The sequence below is a fragment of the Salvelinus namaycush genome, chromosome 36, assembly GCF_016432855.1.
Source record: "Salvelinus namaycush isolate Seneca chromosome 36, SaNama_1.0, whole genome shotgun sequence".
NCBI lineage: Eukaryota > Metazoa > Chordata > Actinopteri > Salmoniformes > Salmonidae > Salvelinus > Salvelinus namaycush.
The window spans coordinates 11,058,550-11,073,035 of NC_052342.1; the positions used below are offsets into that span (position 1 = coordinate 11,058,550).

Below are 14,486 nucleotides of genomic sequence, written 5' to 3' on the forward strand. Positions count from 1 at the left end.
TACCGTAATGGAACGACATTCCAGGCACGGTTAAGGGATCCACAGACCTACGAAAAGGATCTTATGACACACGAGTGTGATTGCCTGTAACACTAGCAGGTGTGTCGCCGGATGATAAGTTGTAGGTCCTCTGAGTGGTGGCCTGTTATTTTTATCCCTGCTTCCTGACGCCACAGAGCGAACATAATGTCTGGGATCTGACGCTAACTCATGCCAGGGTAAGACCTTGACAGGCATGAGAAACAAAGGCTTTCTGAACAGAGCACTGTAAGGCCTAACTGAGGTTTATCTCTGTTTGATGATCCAGTAATATTGGACTATTGGGGGATATTTGTAAGGGATGTTGTTAGGGGAGGCTAATCTATGAGGTTTGATGCAAGTCATGAGAAGATCAGAGCTTTACATGAGGGATAAGATTGAAAAGCTGGAAGTGAATTATGTTTCCTCTTCATGATACTTTGTCTGTTCTGATAATAGGACATTCACCCAGAATACTGTTCATCGTGGAAAGGTTCAGGACGATTCCCTGATCTGGACTTTGTCATGCTTTTGGTATACTGCATCTCAGCTTGTAAGTCATCTGAGGGAAAATACATGGTCTGCTTAAATGTAAGAAATGAACTGCAAAAATAAACTGCTGATACTTTATAAGATAATCTACTGTATGTGCGGGAACTTTCAGTCAGCAAAATAATGAATTGTATGTGTACTGAATAACGTCAGCACGTGGCCCCTCAGAACTATGGTAACCCCACCCTTCACCTTTTAACAAAACAATAGGACCTACACAAGCACAGCAGCAGAAATCATCAAATTGTTTGTTTCAGCAGAAAAATGCTATATAACTATGAATTGATTATAAGTATTCGCAACTATGTCTAACTATTTGTCTACTGAAACAAAGGCAATTGAGTTTATACATACTATTAATCTATCAAATAATTAAACCATGTATTTCAGGCCATATATCATATTGATGACAGTGAGTGTAATTGTAACCATTAGCTCTACTGTAGGATAAATGACTCTTGTGAATGTCATACTTTTCTGAAATTGAGCAGTTGGGATTTGATGTGTCTGAAGTCAGTCTGTAGGGAATAGCACTATTCTGGCATCCTTTTTTCTTTTAGCATAACTGCATACTTTGTGTTTGTCAGGCCGCAAAGTAATAGCATCCCCTGGTAATTGTTTTGCTGGGGCATTTATTGCCTTTCCTATAACCCTTGACGGGATCGGAACTCCTTCCTCATTTTGCCTCTAGGGCAAAATATTTAAGACAACCACTTTATTGATGAGAGACTGGTTCAAAGTAAAATGCTCCAACAGTTTGATGAGCTTTGCACTTAACAACCTACCATTCCTGTAACACTGTGTCAATCTATTTGTTAACTACCTGTTCCAGGTTTTGTTCACTTTTTCACAGAAGGCAAAAGTATGAAATGACAGCAGTGTGCATGTTGTGTTTTTATGCTGCGTTATGATTTTAAATGCTGGGTCCCCAGTTTGTCCATATTACAACAGTGTCTTGGTTAGGACAACAACACTCGACCTTTGCGTATCATTAATACTGTGTCACACTACGAACTTGGCACGACAATCCACTGGAGCAGTGGTAAGGAAGCAGTCACTGTGACCCCTGCCAACTCGTAGTCAAAGCTGTCCCCTACATATTACATATCGCATCCATTTAGTCAATAAAGGAACAAAGGGCATGTATTCCTCCAGACACACTGGCTGCATGCTCTTTTCCTCCTTGATTAAGGGCCGCGTCACTCAGACCCTACATTAATTCCACTGTTGTCTGCCATTTCTCAAGTCAGACACTTATTCCCTTACTGCACAGCTCCAGAAAATAACAAAACATGCAATTATATGTTCGTATAAGCGCATTCACTTCAGACAAAAACCTTATCTTTGAATGTCGTCAATACTGGCCACACTAGTCACATTACTTCCTTTACTTATTCTCTTTAGCTCTTGGTGGAGCTACTCAGTGTTTCCCCTAGATTAATTTAGCACGTTGTATATGCAGTATATATATATTTCTGCCTAGACGCACTTTTAAATGGATCGTCATGGCTCAATGACTGGAAGTCTATGAGAACAGCTAGCATGTCATTGTGCTAACACTAGTAGCAATGCACCCCCCTACCCTTGCCACCACTGCTTAAAACATTTCTAGTTGAAACACCGAGCTACTAAAGGCTTGTCACTGCACTACCTTAATCATTCCACATAAATGTCTGCTCTCCAAAGAACTGCCAACACGCTTTGTCTTTAGCGAGGACGCACAGACTTCTCCTTGCCAGTCAGCAGAAGGGTGTGTGTCAGTGTGGTAACAAGAATGGATGACAAACGCAAGACATCTGACCGTATGGTCAATAAAATTGTCTGACATCATGCTAGAGGAGGAGGCAATTGTGTCTGCGAGATTGTCTGCGACATAGCTCACAGTTATTGGCCTGGATGGATATTGTCTCGAAGAACGAACCAGATTAATGTCATTAATCAGCTTCTATATTTACAGTGCATTCAGAAAGTATTCAGACCCCTGGACTTTTTCAACATTTTGTTACGTTACAGCCTTATTCTAGAATTGATACAATTAGATTTTCCCCTAATCAATCTACACACAATACCCTATAATGAAAAAGCAAAAATGTTGCACATTTGTTAAATATAAAAAACATACAGTACCAGTCAAAAGTTTGGACACACCTACTCATTCCAGGGTTTTTCTTTATTTTTACTATTTTCTACATGGTAGAATAATAGTGAAGACATCAAAACTATGAAATAACACATATGGAATCATGTAGGAATCAAAAAGTGTTAAACAAATCTAAATATATTTAATGTTTGAGATTCTTCAAATAGCCGCCCTTTGCCTTGATGACAGCTTTGCACACTCTTGGAATTCTCTCAACCAGCTTTACCTGGAATGCTTTTCCAACATTCTTGAAGGAGTTCCCACATATGCTGAACACTTGTTGGCTGCTTTTCCTTCACTCTGCGGTCCAACTCATCCCAAACCATCTTAGTTGAGGTCGGGTGATTGTGGAGGCCAGGTCATCTGATGCAGCACTCCATCACTCTCCTTGGTAAAATAGCCCTTACACTGCCTGGAGTTATGTTGGGTCATTGTCCTGTTGAAAAACAAATGATAGTTCCACTAAGCCCAAACCAGATGGGATGGTGTATCGCTGCAGAATGCTGTGGTAGCCATGCTGGTTAAGTGTGCCTTCAAGACTGTTGGAAAAGCATTCCAGGTGAAGCTGGATGAGATAATTCCAAGAGTGTCCAAGGCTGTCATCAAGGCAAAAGGTGGCTACTTTGAAGAAGCAAGCTTTCATCAAGGATCTCTCTGTACTTTGCTCCGTTCATCTTTCCCTCGTCTCCCAGTCCCTGCCGCAGAAAAACATCTCCACAGCATGATGCTGCCACCACCATGCTTCATCGTAGCGATGATGCCAGGTTTCCTCCAGATGTGAAGCTTGGCATTCAGGCCAAAGAGTTCAATCTTGGTTTCATCAGACCAGAGAATTTTGTTTCTCATGGTCTGAGAGTTCTTTAGGTGCCTTTTTTCAAAATCCAAGAGGGCTGTCGTGCCTTTTACTGAGGAGTGGCTTCCATCTTGCCACTCTACCATAAAGGCCTGATTGTTGGAGTGCTGCGGAGATGGTTGTGCTTCTGGAAGGTTCTCCCATCTCCACAAAGGAACTCTAGAGCTCTGTCAGAGTGACCATCGGGTTCTTGGTCACCTCCCTGACCAAGGCCCTTTTCCTCAGATTGCTCAGTTTGGCCAGGTGGCCAGCTCTAGGAAGAGTCTTGGTGGTTCCAAACTTCTTCCATTTAATAATGATGGAGGCCACTGTGTTCTTGGGGATCTTCAATGCTGCAGAAGTGTTTTAGTACCCTTCCCCAGATCTGTGCCTCGACACAATCCTGTCTCCTTGCTCTAAGGTTAATTCCTTCGACCTCATGGCTTGATTTTGCTCTGATATGCACTGTCAACTGAGGGACCTTACACAGACAGTTGTGTGCCTTTTTCAAATCATGTCCAATCAATTGAATTTATCACAGGTGGACTCCAATCAAGTTGTAGAAACATCTCAAGGATGATCAATGGAAACAGGATGCACCTGGGCTCAATTTCGAGTCTCATGGCAAAGGGTCTGAATACATATGTAAATATGGTATTTCTGTTTTTTTATTTTTAATACATTTGCAAAAATTTCCAAAAACCTGTTTTCGCCTCGTTATGGGGTATTGTGTATAGATTGAGATTAATTTTTGGCATTCATTTTAGAATAACGCTGTAATGTAACAACATGTGTAAAAAGGGAAGGGGTCTGAATACTTTCCGAATGCACTGTATATTCTAGAATCTAACTATACATTGTATGTCATAATTCACACATACTGCTGTGTTTGACCATTATAAGCTCTACATAGTGTATTTCGATCTGCAACCTGCTAAATGTAGCCCCCTACTGAACAAGTCCCAAATGAAGTGAAGCCTCTTTCGCCACTATAGATTTCCCATCTACAGGCTGTCAGTGTCTGAGTCCTCACTGTGTGTTCCTCACAAACACGCAACACCGCTGTTATTCTTTATACCTAACGTCAAAGCTGTCTTGGAATTACAAGTGTTGGAAGTGAGTGGTGAACGACGTCATTTGAGAGCTTGTCTCATGCCTACGCTTACCTTAAAGCCTTGGACTACATTTTTCAGCACTGCCTCTGGCAAGAGGGTAGAAACAACTTTAGTGCTTGTAAGAGAGGACTCTTAAACGTGTTATTTAAAGACGTTCATGTTGAGTGCGGGGCACCATTAGAACACTAAGTAGATAGCGATCATAAAGCGATCATAAAGATTGAGCATGTGGATCCCCTTGAGTGGGTAGAAATTGTGTTGACACACGATGCTGTTGCGAGAGTGGATTACGTGCAACATTACCCATTTGTCAGTCATGTATAATATTGCTCACAGTAGCAAGTACAATATGGACCCCTGTGTGTTTTGTGAAGCGATACGCTTGACTGTGTGTGTAAAAAGTTTAGAGATTTGAAGTCCAACCTGAGGTCATGTGCTACAGATTGTATTCAAAGCCACTCTTACAGTGATGACTTAGTGCCACAATACTACAGTATATTAATAAGTCATGTAACATACTGACTGGTTTCCATGGAGCAGACGTTGCAATAGGAGATCAAAATGACTGATACGGGTTGAATCTCTACTGCCAGCAAATGACAACGTGCAAACAGAATACAGACAGAAGTCAATACACAGATTATGTAATATAAATACAGTAAACATAAAACTCTGGAGCTGATTTACAGTGAGGAAATACCTAGTTAAATAAATACAGTTAAAAATGAAAAAATATACAATATTGCCATACTGAAGTGGATAGATTCTTTGATGTACCAGTGTTGTAATAGCAAAGTTACTGCATTGCAGTATTTTTCAATACTTGACTGAATTATTGTGAGCCCAAGCTGCTTAAACAAGGTCTTATAGGCTGCATCTGCACACTGAATTGACATGAGATGCATGCACTTTGATAATTTGTGCCCAGATTTGAGATGCTTCATTTTCCTTTGAGGAATATACAGTGGGGCAAAAAAGTATTTAGTCAGCCACCAATTGTGCTGAGAGAGGCCTGTAATTTTCATCATAGGTACACTTCAACTATGACAGACAAAATGAGAAGAAAAAAAATCCTGAAAATCACATTGTAGGATTTTTAATGAATTTATTTGCAAATTATGGTGGAAAATAAGTATTTGGTCAATAACAATTTCAATACTTTGTTATATACCCTTTGTTGGCAATAACAGAGGTCAAACGTTTTCTGTAAGTCTTCACAAGGTTTTCACACACTGTTGCTGGTATTTTGGCCCATTCCTCCATGCAGATCTCCTCTAGAGCAGTGATGTTTTGGGGCTGTTGCTGGGCAACACGGACTTTCAACTCCCTCCAAAGATTTTCTATGGGGTTGAGATCTGGAGACTGGCTAGGCCACTCCAGGACCTTGAAATGCTTCTTACGAAGCCACTCCTTCGTTGCCCGGGCGGTGTGTTTGGGATCATTGTCATGCTGAAAGACCCAGCCACGTTTCATCTTCAATGCCCTTGCTGATGGAAGAAGGTTTTCACTCAAAATCTCACGATACATGGCCCCATTCATTCTTTCCTTTACACGGATCAGTCGTCCTGGTCCCTTTGCAGAAAAACAGCCCCAAAGCATGATGTTTCCACCCCCATGCTTCACAGTAGGTATGGTGTTCTTTGGATGCAACTCAGCATTCTTTGTCCTCCAAACACGACGAGTTGAGTTTTTACCAAAAAGTTACATTTTGGTTTCATCTGACCATATGACATTCTCCCAATCTTCTTCTGGATCATCCAAATGCTCTCTAGCAAACTTCAGACGGGCCTGGACATGTACTGGCTTAAGCAGGGGGACACGTCTGGCACTGCAGGATTTGAGTCCCTGGCGGCGTAGTGTGTTACTGATGGTAGGCTTTGTTACTTTGGTCCCAGCTCTCTGCAGGTCATTCACTAGGTCCCCCCGTGTGGTTCTGGGATTTTTGCTCACCGTTCTTGTGATCATTTTGACCCCACGGGGTGAGATCTTGCGTGGAGCCCCAGATCGAGGGAGATTATCAGTGGTCTTGTATGTCTTCCATTTCCTAATAATTGCTCCCACAGTTGATTTCTTCAAACCAAGCTGCTTACCTATTGCAGATTCAGTCTTCCCAGCCTGGTGCAGGTCTACAATTTTGTTTCTGGTGTCCTTTGACAGCTCTTTGGTCTTGGCCATAGTGGAGTTTGGAGTGTGACTGTTTGAGGTTGTGGACAGGTGTCTTTTATACTGATAACAAGTTCAAACAAGTGCCATTAATACAGGTAATGAGTGGAGGACAGAAGAGCCTCTTAAAGAAGAAGTTACAGGTCTGTGAGAGCCAGAAATCTTGCTTGTTTGTAGGTGACCAAATTCTTATTTTCCACCATAATTTGCAAATAAATTCATTAAAAATCCTACAATGTGATTTTCTGGATTTTTTTTCTCATTTTGTCTGTCATAGTTGAAGTGTACCTATGATGAAAATTACAGGCCTCTCTCATCTTTTTAAGTGGGAGAACTTGCATAGCACTTGCATGCTGACTAAATACTTTTTTTGCCCCACTGTATGTGCTGACTCTGAATGTTTACACATGGCACGTAAATGCACTCCCGTCCAGTGTTGTCTTGAGAGCCGTTTGTGACAGTAACTCATCTCCACAGCTTGCACTCTCCATTCTGTTTCAGTCTCCCAGCATGCACAGCAGCCGTCGGTTGTCAGGGTAACTGTTTCACTCACCATGCTGTTTGTCCTAGGTTATGTCTACCCTCAGAACGGCAACAGGCGCGGCGTCAAAGCTCGACTAATGAAGCTCTTACCGTGCTCCGCCGTCAAAAAGTCATCTGCCAGTAGCCAAAGCAAGTGACTTTCTCTCTCCCAGAACATCTTTCTCTCTCTCAGAACATCTTTCTCTCTCACACTCTTTTTCTTTCTTTCCCCCCTTTACCTCTCTTTCCTCCTAAATATTATCCTACCTCCCACCCTTTACTCTGTGGTGTTGTAGAACAGTCAGTGAGGTTTTTGAAAGGAACCTCAGGCCAGCAGTCACTGCTTCTCCAGTCTGTTCTCTGGTGTCCTTATGTGGCTGGCCACTGGCCAGAGGCACCACCAAGGAAACATTTTTAGAGACCTAATCCTTACTTTAGATTCTACACAAAATGTGGGACCTAATATCAAAGTCTAATCCCTCCCTTTTCAAATCAATTTGAAACTTCACTGAGTGAGCTCCTTAATGTCATGAGAAATAAGATGCATGGGAAAAGACATGCAAATGCCAATATGGAAGATGTCAATGAACTGGGTTAGACACTGAAGGCGAAGTGTTAAGCTAAGTCTGATACAACCCACCTGTTTATTGTACTTTGTCTATTAAATAACACAAACATGAATTGAAACCCTATGACTATATCATAACTGAGTCAGTAGAAACGGGTGAATCGTTAATCTGGGTTGTCTGATTGTCACTGTCTGTGTGTTCCTGTGTGTCTCCCATTCATCATCCAACCAGCTCACTGTAGAGTCAGACTCCATAGCTCTATTGAAGAATCACCGTCACGCAGTTTCTTACCTCACCGTGTGGTGCCAACACTCTCAGTGGACTGGACAGACTCACCATGGCCTTTGTGTGTGATTAATTGACTTGACAGTGTGAATGAAAGTGTGAGGGATGGCAGGATTTGATTATAGCAATCTGAGGACGACGAGCACCTTGTCATTAGCATAATAAACCAGATCACAAGATACTGTATTCTTTTGGACTGGGAGCATAGGGTTTTCACCAACATCAAAGGGAAACTCTGAAATTGGCAGCATATGAGCTATGAGAGTGTCTTCCCTATCCTATTGATGCTTGTAGACACACATACACACCAGCTCTTCGGCAGGTTAATCCAATACTGAGAAGAGACGTAGCATTTTGGCCACCGTCCACAAGACTCCTCTCAGGGCTAATGAGGGGTGGCGAGACGCTGGCATACCTCAGGTGAGTGTGTGCAAGAGAGACTTTTCAAGTGCTCGGCTCTGAGGACAACCGCTGGCATTGACAGGCCCGAGACGGCGGCTGCCATCATTACAGGCCCATTAAAGCGCCTCTCCGAGTTCAACGGCCCCCATCTCGAGGAGGCTCCCTGCCAGAGGGCCCTTGTTCCTGGGTTTCGATAACGCTAATTACCTCTGCTGTGATATTTCATGAGGAGAGATCGGGACACCGCCAAGCGTTTGGGGGTTTTGCCTGATTTTGTAGTTGAGGGACCAAGCAAGGATGTGAAAAGATCTTCCTCGATTGGTTGGCTTTGGAAGCTTAACCTTAACCTTAATATCAAATAACATCAAATTGTAGGGATCATCAAGTGGGTATGGCTAAACTGACAATGAACGTACACTACTAGCCTATATTCTACCCCTCTTGAGACTGTGGCTGAGATTCACCTGGCTGTAGGCCTTTAAGACATTACAGTGGCCTTTGCGTGAATGGCATTTCAATGGGATTGCATTAGCAACATGGGTGATAAAAATGATCATATCAGATAACAGCGACAGGTGGGCTGGTTCCAATACTTATTCGTATCCTCATTTGCTCCTCCCATAATAATCAAACATTTCAAAGTGGCTATAGACTCCTTTGGCTCACTATGGTGCTGCTATGGTAATGGTATGCTATGCCTACAATTATCTAACAATAGCCTGTGAAGTAACTGGTTTCACAATAGCTGCAGTGCTGTGCTTACTTAAGGATCCAGAATTATCATGTTTAGAATGTGTTTGACATTCATATCATTAACGCCATTAACCTTGCTGCTTTAACACAAACTAGCATATGGTAGTGCATTATTGTTTCGTATAAATGCTTTGTTTAACGTGGCTAGTGTAAACTACACTGCTAATCTCTGTTCTAAGAGGGCGAGTCAGTGCTGTGAGACCTTTGTGGGCTCCAGAACGCCGTGTGGCACTGCAAAACTTACTGAAGTAGGACAGGACACACTTTTCTTTTATCGGTGAAATGCAGCCAATTGTGTTGAATTGTTCTGAATGAGTCAGATTCCTTCTTCCTCCTCTCCAGACAGCGTGGAAGATGAGTTGGAGCTGTCGGCCGTCCGCCATCGCCCCGAGGGTCTGGAGCAACTGGAGGCTTTGACCCGCTTCAACCGCAAGGAGCTGCAGATCCTCTACCGAGGCTTCAAGAACGTAAGTGGCCCAGTTTCACCACGCATCCAAAGCCATTGAAAGAACGTGCATTGTCTTTTTTGTCTCTCCGCTAAGGTCTCCTCCATCCAGTCGAATTCACGTCTCCATTCTTAGATAGCTATTTATTTATTTTTTCCTACTATGGCCAGGTGTGTAGATGTTTAGTCTACTTTGTAGATGTTTAGTCTACTTGCTACACTTGTTTTTCCTTTCTAAAGATGACCTGACCTATTGAACTTCATTTCGTATGCCTTATTGAGCTCTTGTTAGTGCAGGGGGAAACTTGTCCCCTGACCTTGGGTTCATGGCATTTCAACTCTGTCTAAGGAATTGTAGGGGGGGCATTGAAAGTATTCAATAGGTTTAATGGACCAAAAAATGTTATGTGTGATCTTCTGTCAAATGGCACAAGTGTAATCACAGTTGGAAGATGTCTCACTCGAGAATATTCTAGAGTACTCAAGGAACAATTAGGTCATACGTAGAATATATTCCATTCTAGTTTATGACTAACGTACAATCAGGTCACACAAAGATCCTTAGAGAGGTATGTATACAATTGAAATCGTCACCTCTGTTGTGAACCGTAATGAGATGACCCAGAATGAATTTGACCCAAATTGTCTGGTGACAAATGGAAGAGGGGAGCCACGGCCTATGATACCTGCATCCTGAGTGGCCCTGGCCCCCATGGACCCTAACCCGAGACCCTGGGAGGCACGGAGGTCAACTCTACCCATTAGCCCTTCACCACAGGAGACTGGAAATAGGGGTTGATAAGTTGTCTAATGAGTGAGGCGGCTGTTAATTGGCACCCTGTAATCTCCCTGACTCCTTTCCCCAATGAGATCTCCCATCAAAAGGTTTTTTAGACCCCTTCTGCTTTCCTACCTCTAGAGCTTTTTGTTTTATCTCCTCTTTAACCAAGACCAGGGTTTTAAAGGTAGGCTCAGCGATATGACGTAGATGCAGAAAGTTAACGGTATAGTGGGTACATTTCTGCAACAACTAAGGCTGTTGAAGCGCGAGGATCAACTTCTCCGGTGGTTTGGTGCCGTGACTACCACTATGTAACAGCCTGAAGGGAACCCGTGCACATGCGCAGATACTGTGTGAGAGAATGTATTGCATCTCGCTCATTTCAATATCTGCGGTGCTGCTCATGGCAACGTCGTTTTGCTGAGTACCTTGGTGGCTTTTGGTCTTGCATGTTCAATAATAGTGGCCTCTCTCAGCAGAAGCTAGACCCATCACTATAAAGTCGGGCAGCTACTGTAGTTGGGTACCTTTCCAATAAGGACAGTGTGTCACACTTGGAAAACTCACAGCCGTTTATTTGCTTGTGTCCATTAACGAGGCTATAACTCGAACCTCTTAACTGCATTAAATATAGTATGCAGTTAAATATAATATTAACTGCATTAAATATAAATATATAACACTCGGGAGACACGAGTGTTTAGCCATATGTATATATTCCCTTTGGATGAAACGACTCAATATCGCCATCAGCCGGCCTTTGTGCTAATCAAATACCTGATCTATGGTTCACACTAACCCAGTGACAAGGGCAGAATAAAGGCAATATTTAAAACTAGCCAGACAAATGTCTGGCACAGTCTCCATTACGAGCAATTTGGCTCTGTGTCTTTGACGTCTCAGACTTGGGTGCGAATCAAATGGCTCCAGGGTGAGTGTCCACGGGTGGTAGAATATCGTCTTTTTGAATGCCAGACTCCTGGTAATTGCAACCTAGATGTCATCACGTCTGACAAACTCTTCGGCGCTACTCAGGAATTCAGAGCCAGGGCATCGGCATGGGGCAGAAGATTGCCATCTCAGATTGTGACACTTTCAATTCCATCAGTGGAGATGCCACTGTTCAAACCTCTGTCAATAACCTTATTTTCCCCATACATTTTCTTTCCAATCTTGCCGGGATGAGTCATTGGAACGAATTTCACATGCGGCTGGTTTTTGCATTCCACAAATTACAGTTATGATTTTGTTGTCATGGATGAGTTCATCTCACAAGTTTATCAAATTAATACAGATACATTGAGTCACCTCGGACCCGTTCAAACTGTGAATGTGAATGCTGCTGACTATGTACTGCCAAAATAAAGAAAACACCAACATAAAGTGTCTTAGTAGGGCGTTGGGTCACTATGAGCCACCAGAACAGCTTCAATGCGCATTGGCATAGATTTTACAAGTGTCTGGAGCTCTAGATGCGACACCATTCTTCCACAAGAAATACCATGTTTTGTTGAGCGCCGCTCAAGATTCTCCCTACTCAAATAAAATGTTATTGGTCACATACACGTGGTTAGCAGATGTTATTGCAAGTGTAGCAAAATGCTTGTGCTTCTAGTTCCTACAGTGCCGAAATATCTAACATGTAATCTAACAATTCCACAACAACTACCTAATACACACACATCTAAGTAAAGGAATGGAATAAGAATATATACATATAAATATATATGGATGAGCAATGACAGCAACAGCAAAATGGCAATGACATAGGCAAAATGAAATAGATGGTATAAAATACAGTATATACATATGAGATGAGTAATGCAAAATATGTAAACATTATTAAAGTGGCCAATGATTTCAAGTATGTATGTAGGCAGCAGCATCTCTGTGTTAGTGATGGCTGTTTAACAGTCTGATGGCCTTGAGATAGACGCTGTTTTTCAGTCTCTGGGTCCCAGCTCTGATGCACCTGTACTGACCTCACCTTCTGGATGGTAGCGGAGTGAACATGCAGTGGCTCAGATGGTTGTTGTCCTTGATGATCTTTTTGACCTTCCTGTGACATTGGGTGCTGTAGGTGTCCTGGAAGGCAGGTAGTTTGCCAATTTCGATTGGCAAATTTCAATCTCAATTTCGATTCTCATAACAAAGGGTCTGAATAGTTATGTAAATAAGGTATCTATTTTTTATTTTTAACAAGTGCGCAAACATTTCTAAGAACTTGTCATTGTGGGGTATTGTTTGTAGGTTGAGGATATTTTATTTCATCCATTTTAGAATAAGGCTAACGTAACAAAATGTGGAAAAAGTCTAGGGGTCTGAATACTTTCCGAATGCATTGTATGAAGTCTTGCAGAGTGGAAATGCAGTGTTGCGCCTTCTTCACCACACTGTCTGTGTGGGTGGACCATTTCAGTTTGTCCGTGATGTGTACGCCTACATATGCCTTGTGTCTGAGCCGTTGATTTGCGACTACACTTTTTCTCTATACTCATTTCACTTGTTTGATTGCCTTGCGGAGGGAATAACTACACTGTTTGTATTCGGCCCTATTCCCAGTCACCTTTCCATGGTTAAATGCGGTGGTTCGTGCTTTCAGTTTTTAGTATGGCGAGGTGTGTGTTGATAGTTCAATTGGGTTGAGATCTGGTGACTGAGACACACACTCTTTAAACTCCCTATGCTCCTTTGAGACCCCTCTTTCAAGGTCAGTGAGATCTCTTCTAGCCGTGGTATCCAAAATAATGGGCAACTGGGGATTTTTGCATTGTATAAAGGAAAGGAGGAGGACATTATTTGGTTTGGAACCCAGCCATTCTTCATTACTTTCACATTTAGTCGCTATGTACTATTAGCGTTGACATCTGTAATCTCCCCAACAGTCCCTGGGGTTTCAAGGATGGTGTGAACACACTGCATTTCCACTCTGCAAGAATCACAAACATACAGTATTTTGACTAGCAGACAATAGAGGTGAAATAAGGAAAGCGGTATAATATCTCGACGTACTGTAACCATTCTCAGTGCAATTCCTCTATTGCCTCATGCAGCGTGAACAAAAAGTGGGGGGGTTGACAAGAACACAAAAGTTTTAATTAGCAGTAGCTTTGCAGAACAACAAAGAAAAATTGTCTATGTCCAACTTTGTGTCTGTACAGCAGAAACCTTGATTTGTTTAGGTATAAAAGGAATAGGTTTGAAGTTGATTCAGCTCTCTAGTACTCTCTCTGTTGTACATCTCTCGAAATGTGTGGTAACAAAATGATATAATGTGTGAGAGGGTTTGGTTTTGCATTTGATAGAAACATGTTTGTAATCACTGTGCTGTGTCCACAATAATGACCATGGCCTCAGATGACCTGTGGTACAGTATCATGACTATGCAAAACCCTCATTGAAATTGCACTTTCATTGAATGGCATTTTCAAATGACCAAATATCCGAGGTACATTAGAATTACTGTAATATCCATGATTATGCATTTGTAAAATATGCTGTATTTATTAGTGACCTCAAAGTGTGACCAAGAATTTCCACCACAGTACTTTCAAAGCCAGGAATAGATCATGCTTACGTAGACAGTATAATCAGTGTTTACCTAGTACTCTCTATCACAAGTAAGACAATTCACAGAGAGGTCAGAGGTTAACCCCACAACACCCTTCACAGCTCCCTTACACTTCACTTTTCACCGAATCATGTCACGAAACAGCCAAAATAAAAACCTGTGACCGACTTAGTTCAAACTTTGTTTCCTAGCCTGCTTTTCAGTTCAGGGACTTCTTTACCTCAGCTACTCCTGACAGGATATTAAAATGGGTTTATTAAACAACAAATAAGAAGCAGCAAGGGACACAGTGTAGCACACCTCTGAGAATCAAAGTCTGAAATACAAGTGTCCCCATG

The 14,486-nt window shown here is 42.2% G+C and overlaps 1 protein-coding gene across 3 annotated transcripts in view; it reads left to right on the plus strand.

Annotated features, from left to right (window-relative positions):
• The window catches only part of LOC120030445 (Kv channel-interacting protein 4-like), a 186,697-nt gene that overhangs the window by 159,190 nt on the left and 13,021 nt on the right, over positions 1 to 14,486 (plus strand). For all 3 annotated transcript variants that reach the window (XM_038975850.1, XM_038975849.1, XM_038975848.1), the window contains exon 2: positions 9,694 to 9,818. In XM_038975850.1, the coding sequence (XP_038831778.1) occupies positions 9,694 to 9,818 (125 nt within the window). The remainder of the gene's footprint in view (positions 1 to 9,693; positions 9,819 to 14,486) is intronic.